Source organism: Polistes canadensis, unplaced genomic scaffold, assembly GCF_001313835.1.
Source record: "Polistes canadensis isolate GaletaPanama2010 unplaced genomic scaffold, ASM131383v1 scaffold_166, whole genome shotgun sequence".
Classification (NCBI taxonomy): domain Eukaryota; kingdom Metazoa; phylum Arthropoda; class Insecta; order Hymenoptera; family Vespidae; genus Polistes; species Polistes canadensis.
This window is the reverse complement of record NW_014569713.1, coordinates 223,469-240,954: the sequence shown is the minus strand read 5'-3', so window position 1 is coordinate 240,954 and position 17,486 is coordinate 223,469. Positions and strand designations below refer to the sequence as shown.

At 32.8% G+C, this 17,486-nt stretch overlaps 1 protein-coding gene across 2 annotated transcripts in view; it reads left to right on the top strand.

Annotated features, from left to right (window-relative positions):
* Positions 1-571: 571 nt before the first annotated feature.
* LOC106789153 (hemicentin-1) overlaps positions 572-17,486 on the top strand; it is a 151,240-nt gene continuing 134,325 nt past the window's right edge. The window contains exon 1 of one of the 2 annotated variants that reach the window (XM_014753119.1): positions 572-1,247. In XM_014753119.1, coding sequence (XP_014608605.1) covers positions 1,193-1,247 — 55 coding nt within the window. In that variant the 5' untranslated portion in view covers positions 572-1,192. The remainder of the gene's footprint in view (positions 1,248-17,486) is intronic. The other variant, XM_014753118.1, reaches the window with a different exon arrangement.

Below are 17,486 nucleotides of genomic sequence, written 5' to 3'. Positions count from 1 at the left end.
ATACAATAAATTTTTATATATATATATATAATTTATATAAAATAATTAAATAGCGAGAGAATAATTCATATAAAATATTAATATATCAATATATAATATATAAATAATATATATTTTTATTCGCGATAATTAAAATTAATGAGAGTATTTAACATAAAATTCCTATATAAAACTAAAAGATATTCTCTAGATAATCAAAACGTAAAAAATTATTCTGAAAATCAGTGATAAAGGTAAAAGAAGATTCTTCGAAAATTCCTGTCTATCAATCGTCTAGACTCGATTAGGAAACGGCTGGATGATGTATATTATGTACTGGATATATGTACTTGTGGGGTGGTTCTAACAACATCATAAGCTTGCCCGATGAATTCATAGTCCTTTTGGCAAGGTGGCGCCCGTTTGCGACTACTCCTACTAAATCGCGAATTAGTAGGCACAGCGAAGGTGGTGTATGACGTTCTAGCGCGAGTGAGGGTGAAAGAGGGTGAGAGAGAGGGTGAGAGAGGATGAGGGTGAGGGTGAGAGAGGGTTGGGAGGTCGGTCCAGGAGGACCCGACAGAGGTAGAGGTGGTTCGTCGCGGTCATCAGAGGGGTCGGAAACGTCGGAGTGCGCGCCAGTCGAAGCCGAGACTTCGCTCGTGCAGCTTCTCTTCCTTTTCTCTTAGCACACGATTCACATTATTTCCTTACTCTTATCATTAGATTCATATTATTTTTCTTTATTCGTCCGTTTCGAAAAGAAAATAAAAAGGAAGAAGGAAAGAAGGAAGGAAAGAAAGGAAGGAAGGAAGGGACTGATCAACGTCAACAATTCGTCAACTTTTTTCTTAATATTTTTTCCTCACTTTTCCTTTTGTTTTCATTCTTATTTCCTTTTTATTTCGAATGTATTAGTTGATACAAAGTTACAACGATATAAAGTTTAAGGGAAAAAAATCTCTTAAACCCGATCACGGTTCTGCCACGTGGTGAGAGGACGCGTGGGCTTCAAGGATTTACGCGAATATTATTCGAAGAATTTGTACTGTATTAAATATCTAAAGAAAACATAAAAATAAAAAAGGGATAAAGATAATCAACGATATTAGGAATAGAAGAGACATTTGGATTGATTTATATATATATCAAGATTTTAGATTAACAAAGGAAACAAGATCTTTTCATGTAGAACCTTCGGACGTGGATCGCAATGATGAACCGTCGACGATCTATCTTGTTTCTCTTGCAGATGCTGTTTTCAGCAGGTGAGTGTCTATTGTATCTTTAGATCGTTTACAATTTATTTCATTCTATCGATTACGTTTTTTTAATTAACGTGCATGGGACGGAAATAAAAGTGTCTTCTTTTTCTTTTTCGTTTCGAACATTCGAAGAACGCGCGCTTTTCTAGTTGGTAGCATGATCAAACAATATGTGTGTTTCGGTTTGGAAAACAAACTTCGAGTTTTGTCTTGTATGTAAATGATTTTTAAATTTAGTTCTTTTTTTTTTTTTTATTATTGAACAACTAATATTAATAACTTTAGTTACGAGCCTGAAGTTTTAAATTCGACGATAATTTATAATGATTTTATATAATATAAGATAAACGATTATAATATGTTGTTCGATAAATTGTTCTTCTCTTCGTTATATTCTAACTTTTCTGTCAACGTAAATTAGATTTTTATGCTAAATGAATAGTTATGGAAATCGCGCGTTAATGTTTTCCATGTCAAATGGAATTTAGTTGATATAATATTTGGTCTGTTGGTTGGTACGATAAAAGGAGAAAAAAGAGGAAAGAAAGAGAGAGAGAGAGAGAGAGAGAGAGAGAGAGAGAGAGAGAAAGAGTAAGAGAAATACGCATTCGGAAAAAGGGATAAAAAGGGAAAAATAAATAGTAGTAAAAAATATAACAAACAGCAATCCACTTTTTTAGCTATCAATCATCCTCGCGATGTTTGGATGGATAGGAAAAAGGTAGAAGGAGGGTTTTAGTGAGAGAAGGGTTGAAGCTTGATACAGGCTAACGTTGATAGAAAATTCACCGATGGAAATTCGAATGAGGAATGAAATGGGGATACGTATCGAATAAGTTATAGGAAAAACCAGATTTACCAAAAGTCGAAAGAATTTTTTCTATTAAATTAAATCACGCGAGAGAGATGGTAACAAATTGTTCAAAATTGTTTAAAGTAATCAAAAAATTATTTTAGGATCGAAGGGATGATATCTTACATTGAAATTATTCAAAGTGGAAATGATCGAAGAGAATTTCTATTTAAGCCATGGTGTAACGTAGAAATAAATATTTCTATTTATCTGTTTTTTTCTTTCTTTTCTTTTCTTTTCTTTTTTGTCATATTTTCAAATTTATTGGCTAGAATAAAAACGATATTAATTAAGCAGCGTCATACATGATCGTACGATTTTGAACGTAAAGCGTCATTCGATATGTATCTCGGGTAGCAATAAAATACACGCGTTGCAAATATTTACATAGGAAGATATCACCACCACTACCACCATCACCACCATCACCACCATCACCAACACACCCCTCGTCTATCAATTAACGCGCGATACGTTATGCTTCGTTATATTACACTTTTTTTTCTTTCCCTAAATCGATTGAAAGTATTTTTTTATATTATTTCTTTTTTTCGCGAGCAAAATGTCATAATCGCGCGACTTTTCCTCCCCTTTCTATCTTTTCCCTACGCGTTTTTAATATTAATCAGACATCTTTATTTCCACTTGATTTAAACATAACCTCAAACTCGAGTAGGCAACACTTCAAACGGAAGTTTAGATTAGTCTCCTATTAATATAGAGACAGATACTAATACTCATTTTTTCCTGTTTTTCTTTTTCTTTCATCCCCATTCTTTTTAACCCCTTCGATACGAGCGTCGGATATATCCGGCATCTATATGATATGACCCCAGAGTGTGTTGTAAGAACGACGGATATTGTTTAACATTGTGTTTTATTAAACATTATTCTTATTCAACGCTTAGAAAAATGTTCATAATAATAATAATACTTATCTATCGTTGTGGAATAAGAGAGGTTAAATTTAAATGAAAAATATCTGTAATGTTTTTTTTTCTTTTCTTTTTTCTGAAAGTTTCGTCAAAGGGAGACCCTCTCGGAAGATTTCTTTGCCAATTTGATCCGCATTATTGTACAGGACAGAGAAGACACAGTAACGTTGTTTAAATCGTCATTATTTGAAATAATCCGTGAGCGCAGACGCGCGCGCGCGCACGCGCGTGTGCCCCACATTTCGGAAGTTCCATTCGCGTCCCCGTTTTCTGTATAATAATTTCCAAAGCTATGATTTTCTAATAAACCTCATCCCCACCTTCACCTCCCCTCCCCACCCTCCACTGTATGTTGCGTCAGATTTGCAAGTCTATATTTTTCCCTTTTATTTTCTAGTTTAAATCTTCACATAAGCGGTTTATGCATTTTAAATCGTGGTTCATTTGCGAGGTTTGAAAGTATTTCGTTAGACGTCGATGTAACGTTAAAAATAAAACAAAAAAAAGAGAAATTAAAAAAGAAAAAAGAGAAACATAGAAGACTTTGATCAAAAAGTTATTCTTTATTTCTTCTTTTTGAAAGGATAATCGTTGTTCGCGAACGTCAATCAGTAAATTAATCGGTCAATTTTTGTTAGGAAAAGAAAAAAAAGAAACTACGAAGAAAATTTCATCAACAGTATTTCCGTTTATCCCTAAGGTAATTATTTCTTTCACTGGTGGAACGATGGTGGAAGCTTTGAATTTCATGAAATCGTTATTCTCCCGTCCGGACGTATTTCTGGATCGATACTTGTCTATGATAACGTCTCTTTCTCTTTCTCTTTCTCTTCGATGTTACTTTTTGTCTCTTCTCGTCGAACGATTAATTTCAAGGAGCCACGCCGACTGAATTTTAATCGATATATACTATATATATATATATATATATATAGAGAGAGAGAGAGAGAGAGAGAGAATGGTAAAGCACCCCCTTCACGATTTAGCACGACCCTAACGAATTCGTTTCGCGTTTTCGTCTATTCGCGAGATCTTTCTATTCAAGTATTCTCAGCTTTATTAAACCACGTGCTTTTTCGTCGAATCGTACGCGAACTACGGTCTTAAAATAAATACACGGAAAGAAAGAAAGAAATAAGGAAAGAAGGAAAGACAGATAATTCTCGAAGGAAGAAGGAAAGGACCATCAGTTTCCATTCCTACCAATGGTTTGGACTTCTGTCTCTTGCATGAATGCATGAAACAATCGTATATCTCATGCAATTAGCCGGAGCAAATCTTTTTGTATTTTTTCTCTTTTGTCTTTCTTCCTCTCCTAGGTTTTTCTCTCTCTCTCTCTCTCTCTCTCTCTCTCTCTTTCTTTCTTTCTTTCTCTCTCTATGTACGTATATGTATATCCTTATCTCTTCTTTCTCTTCTTTCTCACTTTTATGAACCAACGAACGAACGAACGAACGAATGAACGAATCAACGAACTCTCGCGAAAAGTTCATTCTAATCAGAGTGCATTTGTAATTTCCACGGTCATTCGTCGTCGTCGATGCAAATTGGATTTTAAAGATCGCGGGCTGGTGGACAGGTCGCTGCCGATTGGTCGGTCCCCGTCAGCGGATAAAATCACGTCCGTTGTTCTTTTCCCCCACTCCTTATTCTTTTACCCCCACTCCGTACTCTATTTACCCCCACTCCGTATTCCGAAGTCCGCACTGCCATTTTACTTTTTGTTTCTACTTTGCTATTCCGTTCCGATTTTAAATACAGAAAGAACTTGGCGAATACTACGAGCTGCCGGTTTATCGCATATTACCATCCGCCTCGGCTTTTACGACTATCATAAAGTTTCCAAAGCAGCACAAACAAGCTCTCCGTGGTTGGTATCCTAAAAATGTATACATATTTTTACAGTAACTCGCCTTAAAGCTTACATACATACGTATATATACATACATATATATATCTCTTTACGAGTACCACCATCATTTATATCGTAAAAAGACGAAATTATATATGCCCGTTTGGTTTAGTTAATCTTAATAAGAATATCCGTGATAATTTTGATTTTTAATTCAATCACTAATGAAGTTTTTCTTATCCCCCTTCCCTCTCTCTCTACCCTCAAATACATATTTTTTTTACGTTTAATCCTTTCCTATCTTTCCCCTTTTTTCAAGTGAAATTTATTTTTCTCTTTTTCTTTTTTTTTTTTTTTTTTTAATCAAATTAGCGCAACTTTTTGTACAATAAAAAAATTTCCACACAGTTAATTTAAATTAAAATATTAAAATTGGTACTTGCCTCTCGTATCATATTGCGAACGTAATAATCGCGTGTATTTTAGTTTTGCTAAATGTGAGATATGAATTAAGATCGAATAATATATATTTTGAAATATATTATATTACTCACATGTATGTGTGTGTGTGAGGGAATTATTTTTGTTAGCTTCAGTAAAATATTTGTGTGTGATTGATTTAACAAATATTTTTCTTGAACGACGAAACAGTAACAAATGGTAACGTTTTCCTCTTTTCCTTTTCTTTTTTATCTTGATCGTTTGTTTAAAATATAAAAGGAGAACGTGAGAAAGAAAGAGAGAGAGAGAGAGAGACAGATATAAAGATAGAGATAGGATAGAAGAAGCACTTTGCGTCTCATCTTCTATGTGTTCTCAGGAAACATTGCGAGGAAAATTCTTATGCCAGAAAGGCCCCCGGATAATACTCCCTTGAAAATCTATTTCTTTTCTCACCTAGTTGATTTTCTTAACGTAAAAATAATAACTTTTCAACGAAATCGCAATTATCGACGAATGATAAAGTATACAAAGTTACATTTTTTATCTTCTCTTTTCCGGTTTGTTCTCTCAAAAGTCATTTTTCCTTTGATATATATTTTCTTTTTTTTTTTTTTTTTTCGTATATAATTGACGATCGTAAATACGTAAATAAGGTTAATGAAAAAAGAAGAAAATTAGGTGGAATTAGTAAAACAAAAAAAGGGGGGAAAAAGGGAAAGATGATTTCCGTTTTATAGAAAAATAATTCGCGGTAATATGCGTTTCGTCAAAGGAAACCAATTGGATTGTCTTGTCGGTGTGGGTTCGTTGATCGTTTTGTATCGCAAAATGGGGAATCTGGTTCGTTTCGGGGTGCCGGAAGAGAAGACTTTTCGAAGTTTGATTAAACTTGAACCGCGCACGGGGACGGGGGGGGGGTGGAGTGACTGCGCGTGCTCTTGAAACATTGCATGTTTCAATATAACAGATTATGGGGAGGGACAGGTTAAATGAAAATCTTGAATAATTGAATTTGAAAATTTCAGGAGAAAAAAAAGATTTCGTTAAAATGAAAATTCGCTGTGGAACGTTGTTGGCAAAAAAGCTAAAAATATCGTGACTAATTGCGAATACCAAGAATCGAATGATATGAACTCGTATTATTATTTATTTATTTATTTAATAATATATTATTGACCCTAGAGCTTAAATTCCCTAAAGGCCACATTAATTACAGTGTAGTACAATAAAATATATAACAAAACGAAAATGAAAATTATGTAATTATTATTATACTTATCATTATAATAGTAGTAACGCACACAAAGTAGATAAAAGTAAAAAGAAAATAGTATATAAAAGTATACTGGTTTTGTAATAGTGTAATATAGTAGTATTGGCTCAAAGCAAAAAAACATATGAATAAAAACAAACGAAGAAAAACAATTTTTTTTAATTAAATCATAAGTCAGAAAACACGCTGAATTGTTTTTCTATCAATAAAATAAGTGTAGCATCTTAATCTAAATTCTTTATAGTCACTTAAATCACTTATATTATCATATACATATATATTTATTTTTAATCTATATCATATTAAAATCGTTTAAACAATTCTCGAAGGAATCGATTTTTTGGTATTAACACTCGTTAAAAGTTATTTACATAAATATTTGTTTTCAACGGAAACGGGTGTATCCTCCTCCACTCCATTCGATTTTCCACTCGACGTTTTTTCCCAGCCGTCATTCGATTATTATATAGCAAAAGGGGGTGAGTAATTCAACTGGCAATGGGAGGAAAAGGGTGGGGAGCAGGGTGGGGCTTGGTAACTCGTCTGCGACGGTTTAAGCATTTAAAAGAATTCCATCAAAATTTCAAAATGGCAGCAACGTGAGCGCGCGCGCGTGCATGTGCATGTGCACGTGCACGTGCACGTGGGTAGTACAAAGTAAGAGCTATCATCGTTGCCGATTTGAAAGTCTAAAAGAGAATTACTTGTTTATGAGAAGGCGAGGTCCGAGCTTTCTCCGCCACGATGATATACACAGGAGCACCCAGCCAGCACCTGTTGGAATACAAAGCCAGTAGTCGAGTGCAGTCATCTCCGCTTTCGTTCGTAAATAAGTGAAAGATATTACCGACCGGCTGCAGTAATCCTTTAAAAGCTTTTACAAAAGTACGGATTTCTATTATAATTCACGTAGCTTCTTTTTTCTTTTTTTTCTATTTTGCTTTTTTTTTTTTTTTTTTTTTTTTTTTTTTTTTTTTTTTTATTTCTTTCTTTTTCGTCAAGTGACAGTTATACATTTTTATATGAAAGAGGGACAGTTATCAAAGTATTCGCGTATGTAATATGTATTACGTATACGTACTTATGTATGTATAAGTAGTATATAGATATATACATGTTTTTTGATAACGATCATTTTTCTTTCAACTTTGTTCGATCGAGAATTTATCAAAGATTACTATTATAATGAGATTAACATTAAACCTATAACGTTCAATCAAATGATCGTGTTCTTGTAATTTGTAAAATATTAGTTGGAAACGTTTACAATGTACATTATTCGTTTCTAAAAAAAAGATAATATATTATTCATTTAACAATTGTGGTTATAAAGTCTATCGTTCTATATTAATATTAATTTTTTTATTTTTAAAATCGATAAGAATATACATGAAGTTGTATACTTGAAGATATATTTAATGTTGTTGAGTTAGATTAATTGGATTTTTGCTTTTTTTTTTCCATAGAAATTGTTAAACGCTAAATCTACATGTATTTGTTTCATTTGAACGTTATTTCAAATTTATTTCAGTTCCCGAGTTTTCCTTTATAATACAATATACGTGTATGTATTATATATGTAAGAAGATGTTTATACTCGAATGCACGATCACCCAAACAACCTAACACCGCTTTCACGGTATTTTACTTGAATCCGTATGCGTGTAGAAGATATCGAAGTCACAGATGCGTGTATGAACGAAAAGATAGTACTTCTACGTGATACAGAAACGATAAATGTTCTTACAGTGAATAAATTTAAATCGATTTGCTATAAAACAGTTTGACGCATTTTTACGTTTTTCGAGAGTTTTACGAGAAAGGTGTTATAACTTGATACGTTAGGGTTGCGATTCAAATACCAATGAAATGTTGTTAAGAAAATAGCAAAGAAGATAAGTCGATTACAATATACATAATCTGTAACTTTTTATTTATTTTTGTATTCTGTAAAATCCACTATTTAAAATTATGTTTTATTTCTCTATTATTATTATTATTATATATATATATTTTATTTCATATTATTATTTGATTATTACATATTACGTTTTATATTTATTTTATATTATATTATGTTTTATTTTTAATTTATATATATCATATTATGTTTTACTTAATATTATTTTCTTCAATATACTATGTATGTATTATTTTATAATATTACCTTATGTTATATTCTACAATATGTTATTTGATAATAAACATTGTAGTAAATCTACAATGAAAGGGGATTCCATTTTAGTGCCAATTATTAAATGCATTAATAAATTCTAATTCAAATTCTCTTTCTAATAAGTTTACATTTTTTAAAAAAAAATCGTAAACTGATTTTTATTTTCTTTAATCATAATTTTGAACAGTTACTGTAAACTTTATTATATTTCTGTTTTTATTTTTCATCGGAATATAATTATTCCTGATTTTCCAAATTTCATATTCATGGATAACAAATTTTCTACTTCTCAAATCTTTCGAGGATTTGAAAAATTATTTAAACGTAGCAAAGCTCGATGAATTTTCTCATCGTTGAATCCTAAAACTCTCTCCCACGATAATTATGTCATCGAGAGAGTCTTGGAACATGGAAAAGACCAACACCCCGCTCGAGAGCATCGATTTTCTATAATTCAACTTTACACCCCTAATCGTTTGACGTAAGACAGAATTAGTTTTCCCTTTTTTCGCGAATGGTTCGTTCAAATCGATCAGTCGATAATCAATCGGTCGTGGGTCAATTTATTCTGCTCGATTTTGAACATTTTTCGAATACATATCCAATTTTGAATCCCCATTATTGTATTGTATCATACAATTATTTATTTTATATTAAAATAGGTCAGGATAAAATTAAGATAAGTTATATAATATAATATTAATAATAATAAATTATAAGATGATAATTTAAACAATGTTTAATAGATGATATAATTCTTCTTCATTAGGAGCCTTGTTCTGTTATAATAGCAATTTTTATTGCAATTTCTAGGAGCTATTTATTGTTTTTACCGAGGGTAAGTAGTTTTCTAGCCTCACCCTCGAATTCTTTTTCCTTTTTATTTGGACTTGGGACCAACCAGCTCTAGAGATGTTAACTAGGCGGAGAGTTTTGGCGTCAAAAACGGCACATCGGGTTTTTTCTTAAAAGCGGGTTCACCCATCCAAGTACTAATCGTACGCAGCGCTGATTGACTTTAATGATCGAAGCAGGAACTAGTGCTTGACAGATGATATACAAACTAATTAAATATATTTATACACAATGTATAATAATTTACACTTTTGAGACATTCTATTAATACAATTTTAAAATAACCATAGAAAATGTGGATGAGTTTTGATGTATAGCAAATTATGATTAAACCTTATACAAATTTTCCATACTAACAGTATGTCAGTATAATATCATTCTTTTTTATACTCAACATAAACATATTCATATATCTGATAATATCATCATAATCGTGACAATTGAACGACATAGATTGATTACTATGTGTGTTAAGTCATACAAATTTATCTTCTACTTTTGTTCAATATCATAATTATGAGAATTAAATATATGTACACCGAATGACATTTAACATATTCAAGAATTGGGGAGATGCGGGGGAACCAATTGACAATAGATAACTTTTAATGTATTTGTATTTATTATTGCAATGTTATAACGATGCATTCAGTAGAAGTGAGATACAGAAATGCAAGCAAGAACCACCTAGAAGAGTCGTCGGACTGGATCAAGTCCGTTGAAACGAGTTTATATATATATATATATATATATATATATGAGAGAAAAGTTTTGCAGTTGTGTCTCTCATTCTCTCTCTCTCTCTCTCTCTCTCTCTCTCTCTCTCTTTCTCTCTCTCTCTCATTTTCATTCTCACTCGTCTTTATCAGAGAGAATGGTTACGCCGTTAGTTTCCGTGCACTCTGTCATAGTTTATTCGTTTCCATGCACCCTGTTTGCTTTCAACTGGTAACAGCTGCATCACGAAACTAGTAAACACGTTCTATTCTCGCACTTTCCTCGAGAATTACGACGATTTTTTTCGACAAAATTCGCGTATGCATGTTTCAAACCAACCGCGAATTCTCCTTTTAACCCTTTTCTTTTTTTTTTTTTATTCTGCGAAGGATTCGCATACAGTTAGAAGAACGACGCCCTTTTCCTAGTAATTCTTTCATTTTTGTTCGGTCAATTGTTAGTATTCGCGAAAGAAAAAGTATGAAATCGTGTTATTCGATTATTTCAATTTCACATACGAATGTAATAATAATAGAATTTCGTAGAAAAATATTTTCTTAGGGAATAGTTTTTTACTATGAAATACTTTATGTTAATAAAAGAATAAAACGAAATAGTATAAATAGATAAATATATTTACTTGTACATAAAAAAAAAACAAAAACAAAACAAAAAATACGAAAGAGAAATATTATCAGAACGAAAAGTTTTCCCATAAGCCCCCCTCGCTCACTCCACTCTCTCGTGAAAGAAATTTTACGAAACGAACGCGTACGTGTTTTTTTTTTTTTTTTTTTTACAAAACCGCGATACATTGAAAACATTTCTCATTCGGCAAGTATCATACCGTAGAAGAGAAATCTGATTTATAATTCCGAACGCGTGGGATAGGAAATTATTAATGCGATAAGTTTATGAAAGATCGAATCACGTTTTCGGTTTCGGAAATCGTGCGAGACGAATTCCTAGGATCCTTGTTTATAGTTTTCTTTTCTATATTTTTCCCTTAGAAAAAGAAAAAGAAAAAGAAGAAGAAGAAGTTTAAACTGGGGGAAAGGGGAGAAGGGGGCGGGGGAAAAACGAATACTTAGAAGAAGAAGTAGAAGAAGAAGAAGAAGAAGAAAAATAAATCTGAGACGAATAAAGGAAAAGAAATAAGGAATAATATCTCGTGGATGTTTACGAGACGGTAACGCAAAGTACACCCTTTCCCCCTCCACCCTCTCTTCCACTTCGACTCCACCTTACCCTATCTTACCCCCATCCCAATGAATACTTCGATCGGACCCCGGATATTGCCGTCTGCTAAGAATTTTCGAACGAAAGTTTGTACATGGCTTCGAAGTAACGCAAGCATAAACGGTTCCTCATCCTATGGCACACTTGTAGAGTTTTGTCGTTTAACTTCCTACTATTCCTCTCTCTCTCTTTCTCTCTCTCTTTCTCTTACAGTTAGTATAGTTGGTATATATGAGCCCTTTCGTTTACGGCACGTTAGAGTTTCTCAAGATTTCGTTCGACCGAAAGTAATTAAATTCATGATATTATAGTAAATTCTATATATATGTTTTATTCAATTTTGTTATATGCGTAATAATGTGGAATTAAGTGTATTGTGAATAGGAAACAGATGTTGTCACTTATCGTTGGAATAATTCGATCTTGATATCGAGACGATTAGTATTAAAAAATGGATCCGATGTCAAAAGTTGTATAAAATATGGTGTTCCCCATCCTTTGTTTCTTCCTCTGTCCCCCCGTTTGAATGTTCACCCAACCAATTTTCATTTTCATCTACGTAATCACGATGCCAGGATAAATAACGTTCGAGTTGAACTATATCGAAAGGGCAGGGTAGGGTAGGGTAGGGTAGGGTAGGAAAGGGCAGCAGGCATTTAGTATCGTCCCTATCGTTCGCGTTCGTCTCTCGAACAATGGAGTAATTAAATTTTGATTAATCGATTCGTTCCTTTATGCAGAAACGATCATTACGGTGGTCACTGTTGGTCCAGCATATATACAATATGTATATATATATATATATATATAAATATATATATATATGTGGATAGTCGAATTGCCATGATTCTTCGTCAAAAATGGACGTGATTTGTCTGTCGGTAATTTACCATCCGTGTTCAAATTTACAATTCGTTATAATACGTATCGATTGTCAATTATTCGTCGTAAGAAATATCTATATTTGTTGTTGTGTTTTTTTTTTTTAAGTAAATAAACGCGGGATAGTAATTAATTTGCTCTAAGGTACAGCACAGAAATGAATTTTTGATAAATTATAATTTTTGGATACTGAACAAGAGTTTTCTCTTTCTATCGAGAGATTATTATTTTTTTCTTATAACGGAATAATTGGATAAAATAATTTGGAAATAGTTTTGTAAAAATATTTTGGGTTTAATTCATAAAACACTTTGACGCAAACGTTACACTTTAAGGTATCTTATATTATATTGTATTATCTTGCTTTGTACGAAAAGAGATAAATTATGTGAATACTCAAATTTTGTAAAGTATCTGTGGGTGTTAATTGGACAAATAAATTCTTTCAACAATATTTTCAGTTGAATCCATAAACTCTAACGATTTCAAATACCTTATATATTATATTATCTTGCTTTGTACAAAAAGATACAATTTATGCATACTCAAATTGTAAAGTAACTGAGGAAGTTTAACTGGACAACAAAATTCATTCAAAAATATTTTCAGTTGAATCCATAAACTCTGACACAACCCTAACACCTTCAGGGTTACATTACATTAAATCATATTATCTTGCTTTATACGAAAACATAAACTTAATGCATTCTACAATTGTAAATTATCTAAAAAATAACAATTTTTAAGTCAAATCACAATGTATAATATCTATATACATACTGAAAAGAATTTGTTTGTTTTTCCTACAAAGACACCATTTATTAGTTCTCATAATCATACGAACAAACAAAAATTCTACAAAAATAATAAAAACAATAAACCCTAATATGTGTGAGAGAGAGATTTCTCTTACAGCAACTATTAGATGGATAAACCATAACACTATCAAATATCTTATTATACTATATCCTTCTTTTAATTTCTTTTTTCTCCTTCCCTATCATGAAATGAATCCTTTGGTTTTATGCAAAGACGAAATTCTTCTTCTCTCCTTTTTAACAGACCCCCAGATCCCGTTTCTCAGATTCTTTTACTTAAGTTAGATGGAATAAAAAAGGGGGAAGAGGGAAGAGGGAAGGTCGGGGAAGACTTAGAGAAAAAAAAAAAGGTAGAGTTGTAGGTTGACGAATCAGCGAACGAGGATAAATGCCACATAATCCGACTGGAAGCTCTGATTGCTTCGTGGCGGGGCCGAGGTTATCGTCAAATCCGCATGGAGACCTCTTCCATGTCTGGTATTCGGTATCGAGTTCGTTCTACATATACATATATATACATATACATATACATAGTTTAACTCGAAAAGCTAGTAGGCCAGTTGTTCACTGCAGGATGCCAAAATCGAAAGAGATGGACGGTTCATCGAAGAAAGAAAAACTTGTTTCATCCGTTCCGTTTTGAAAGCCCGGAAGTATTCTTCCGAAACTGAAAATGTATTCGGTCATATTTTATTATTTCCCGATTCGTTGAGAAGACCGACATAGATAAAGAAAGAGAGAGAGAGAGAGATGATTGGTTGGTAGTGAATTGAGGCCGAATCGAGGCCGAATCGATAAATGAAATAAACTTTCTATTCTTTATTTCTTTTAAACTCCCCAAGTAAAACCTCCATCCCTCTACTAAACCTCCCCCCCCCCCATTTATACATCGCTCATTTTTTTTTTGTTTTTCTTTTTCCTCTTATCGTATTATTTCGTTTGATATAAATTTAATTATTCTGATAAATCACAAAATCAAACAAACAAACAAACAAAAGTAAATTTAAATAACAATTGGAAAATATAATATTTTGATGCGTATACGGAGACAATATATCGTATTATCTCCCATTATCAGTATTTTATTATTATCATTATTATTACGTATATATATATTTTTGTATTATCACAAGAGAGAGAGAGAGAGATAGAAAGATCATTATGCGGTTAAAACCCGACAACGAGAAACCCGAACATGAGGAGTAGACAGACAGTTTGGTGCCTTGGAGTTTCTCTCTCAACGGTGAAGCAAATGAAAACAGAGAAAGTTCTATTCTATATACGGCGGGTATAGTTACGAAAATATTTGGAGAAGTCACGGGATCGTAATTAAAAGTGCGCGTCTATAGTTCCATCGGCTTAAAGCTTTTACTTGCTAATTAAAAATTTTCTCAAAATAACACCGTTTCTAGAGAAAGGGTGGGGGTGGGGGTAGAAATGGGTGGTTGGTTTCGAGTATGGGGGGTGGTTAGTAAAGGGAATCTTTTTTGTTTTCTTTTTCTTTCCCTTCTCTTTCCCCATTTTCATAGATAAGAATGAAGGTATGAAGATTACAATGAAACGTACGACGAATTTTTGTTAATTTGATTTATATATTTAGATACTACAAGAAATAATAACACTTTCTTGGAGAAATATAATTCATTTTTTTGTTTCTTGATTTCTTTCTAACGTTGCACATTTGAAAAAAAAAAAATTGAAAATCAATCGGGCGCGTATAATGAAGTTGTCGGAGTGCTTGTTTTTTTTTTTCTTTTTTCTTTTCTCTTTCTTTTTTTACGTAGAGATGTGTTTATAGAAGAACCGTAACGTATATACGCGCGTAGAACGCGTTTTGCGAGAAAGTAGCTGAGAAATAAAATTGTCCGGGGAAATCCCTGAGGCGAGACTGAAAGGGTGGTTGTGAGAAAGAGAGAGACAGAGAGAGAAAGAGAGGAAAAAAGAGAGAAAAAGAGAGAGCCGAGGACAGACACGACTTGTTCAAAGCTCGCGCTAAAAGGAACGTCCGGAATTGGTTAATTGAATCTTTTTTAGTAGCATGTACCAGAGGAAATTTGCATGACGTGTATATTTGCCCAGTTTCTGGGAATTCTAAAAATCAATCGTTCTTCCTTACTGCATTCTAATATATCCATGTGAATAAATAATAATAATAAAAATATTGTTAACGCGTTAAGTGAATGATCGATTAAATGATTTATACAGTTTTTTTATCGAAAAATAATTCACATGTCAGCGATCTTTATCAAAAATATGCATTTGCATAAACATACACTCTGTGTCTAGTTATTATTATTATTATTATTATTATTATTATTATTAGTTGTAGTTAGGAATTCAAAAATAAATTGCAACAAATTCAATTTGCACTTCGTTAAGATTTATTTCAATATTGTTATTCCTACGGTACATCTTGGTCTTTCCAATGAATTCTTTCCCCCATTATAGGAATATTTATGGTATTTTATACGTCATTAGATAATATATGTAGAATTAAATATGAATCGAATCAACGAATTGAAAAATGTCAATGTATTTGATCGTTTTATTCATCGTCAAAGATTGATCAGACGAAGGAAGAACATTGGTTGGTGGTTCGCGATTGTAAGGGAATAGGGGAGGGGGTTAAACGTGTAGATTGTTCAGTAGGACGATAGGTCGATTATCGAAACGTCTGTTTTCCGATCGAACGATTATTCGTGCCAAACGACGCATTCGGAACACGTGTTCGCGCTCGCACTTACACGAGTATACGGTGCGAAGTAACACGATGGTAGTGTTGGTGGTGGTGGTGGTGGGAGTTTGGATGAGTGGGTTGGGTGGTTGTATAAGCTCATTGCGTGCCCATTGATTTCGGTGCTAGTGGATAAACTGGCTAATGATTCTCACTCGAATGAAATTCGATTCCGATTAAAAACTAAAACTTAACTTCCATAAACGTCGAGGAGACTTCTTCTTTTTTTTTTCTTTTTTTTTTTTCTTTTTTTCCTCCCATAGGGTATACATATATTTTTTGTTCTTTTTTTTTTTCTTTCTTTCTTTTCCTTTTTTTTTTTAATCGAATGCTAGCAACGCGTCCGGCCAATTTCAAACATTTCCATCAAAGTTTATTATATTACCGTTGGGAATACGATATCCGTATAAATACACGTAGGTGTATATATTATTTTACACACATCAGGTACATAGATGATATTATTGTTTATAGAAAATATTTCAAAACGTATATAAACACTCTTTTAAGTCTTATTATATTCAATATGACAATAAGTAATGCACGGCGGTAAATGGGTTTAACGTTGACGTACTTTATCGAAGATCGAAATCGAGATCGATAGATCGATTCTTTTTTGGTTAAAGGATAAACGATTTTAATTCGGTTGGTGCCGGTAAACCGTTAGGTCGATCAAAATCTGATATCCCGGTGGGCCAATCAGCATTGCGTTTGCGACCAACATCGAGTTTTATGTAAATTTTTATCGATACGCTTGTCCCGTGTTACGGTTCCCCCTCCCCCGATTTCCCCCCGTTCATCGGCTCAATTGCCGTCCCCGTCAATCACCTCTCGTCTATTTGTTTCCTACGAATATCGATCGATCGTTGTTAGTTTCTTTTTTGTATTTCCTTTTTCTTTTTTTCCTCCCGTTTTTTTCTATTCTCGAAATATATAGCGAATTAAAAGTAATTCACAAATGACGATAATTAAGATTACAATTCTTTCTCCAAATGGGAAATTTTCATCTTTTTACGTTTTCTAAAATAAAACGGAGGTATAGGATAGATTCGAGGATAGATTTAGGATTTTCCTATCATACTGATCGTCAAACTCTAACGATGGCTTCGTTACGTCGATAAGTTTTCTGCTTTTTTTCCTCGTTTTTTTTAGCTCGTTTGTCTCGCAATTGAAACAATGCAAATGTTGAAGATGAAAACGTTTGAAAGAACTTGTTTGAATGTAACTTTTGGCACGTAAACGTAGAAATATTGAATTATAAATCATACTTCTCTCATAATCCTCTAATTCTAAATCGTGTACTTGGTTAACTGTAAAAATTTCAGACATAAGACCAAAAAAATGCAAATGCTGCAGATGAAAACGTTAGGAAGAACCTGTATGAATGTAATGTTCAACATGTAAACGTAAAAATACTGAATTACACATCGTACTTCTCTCATCATTGTTTAATTCTAAATTGTG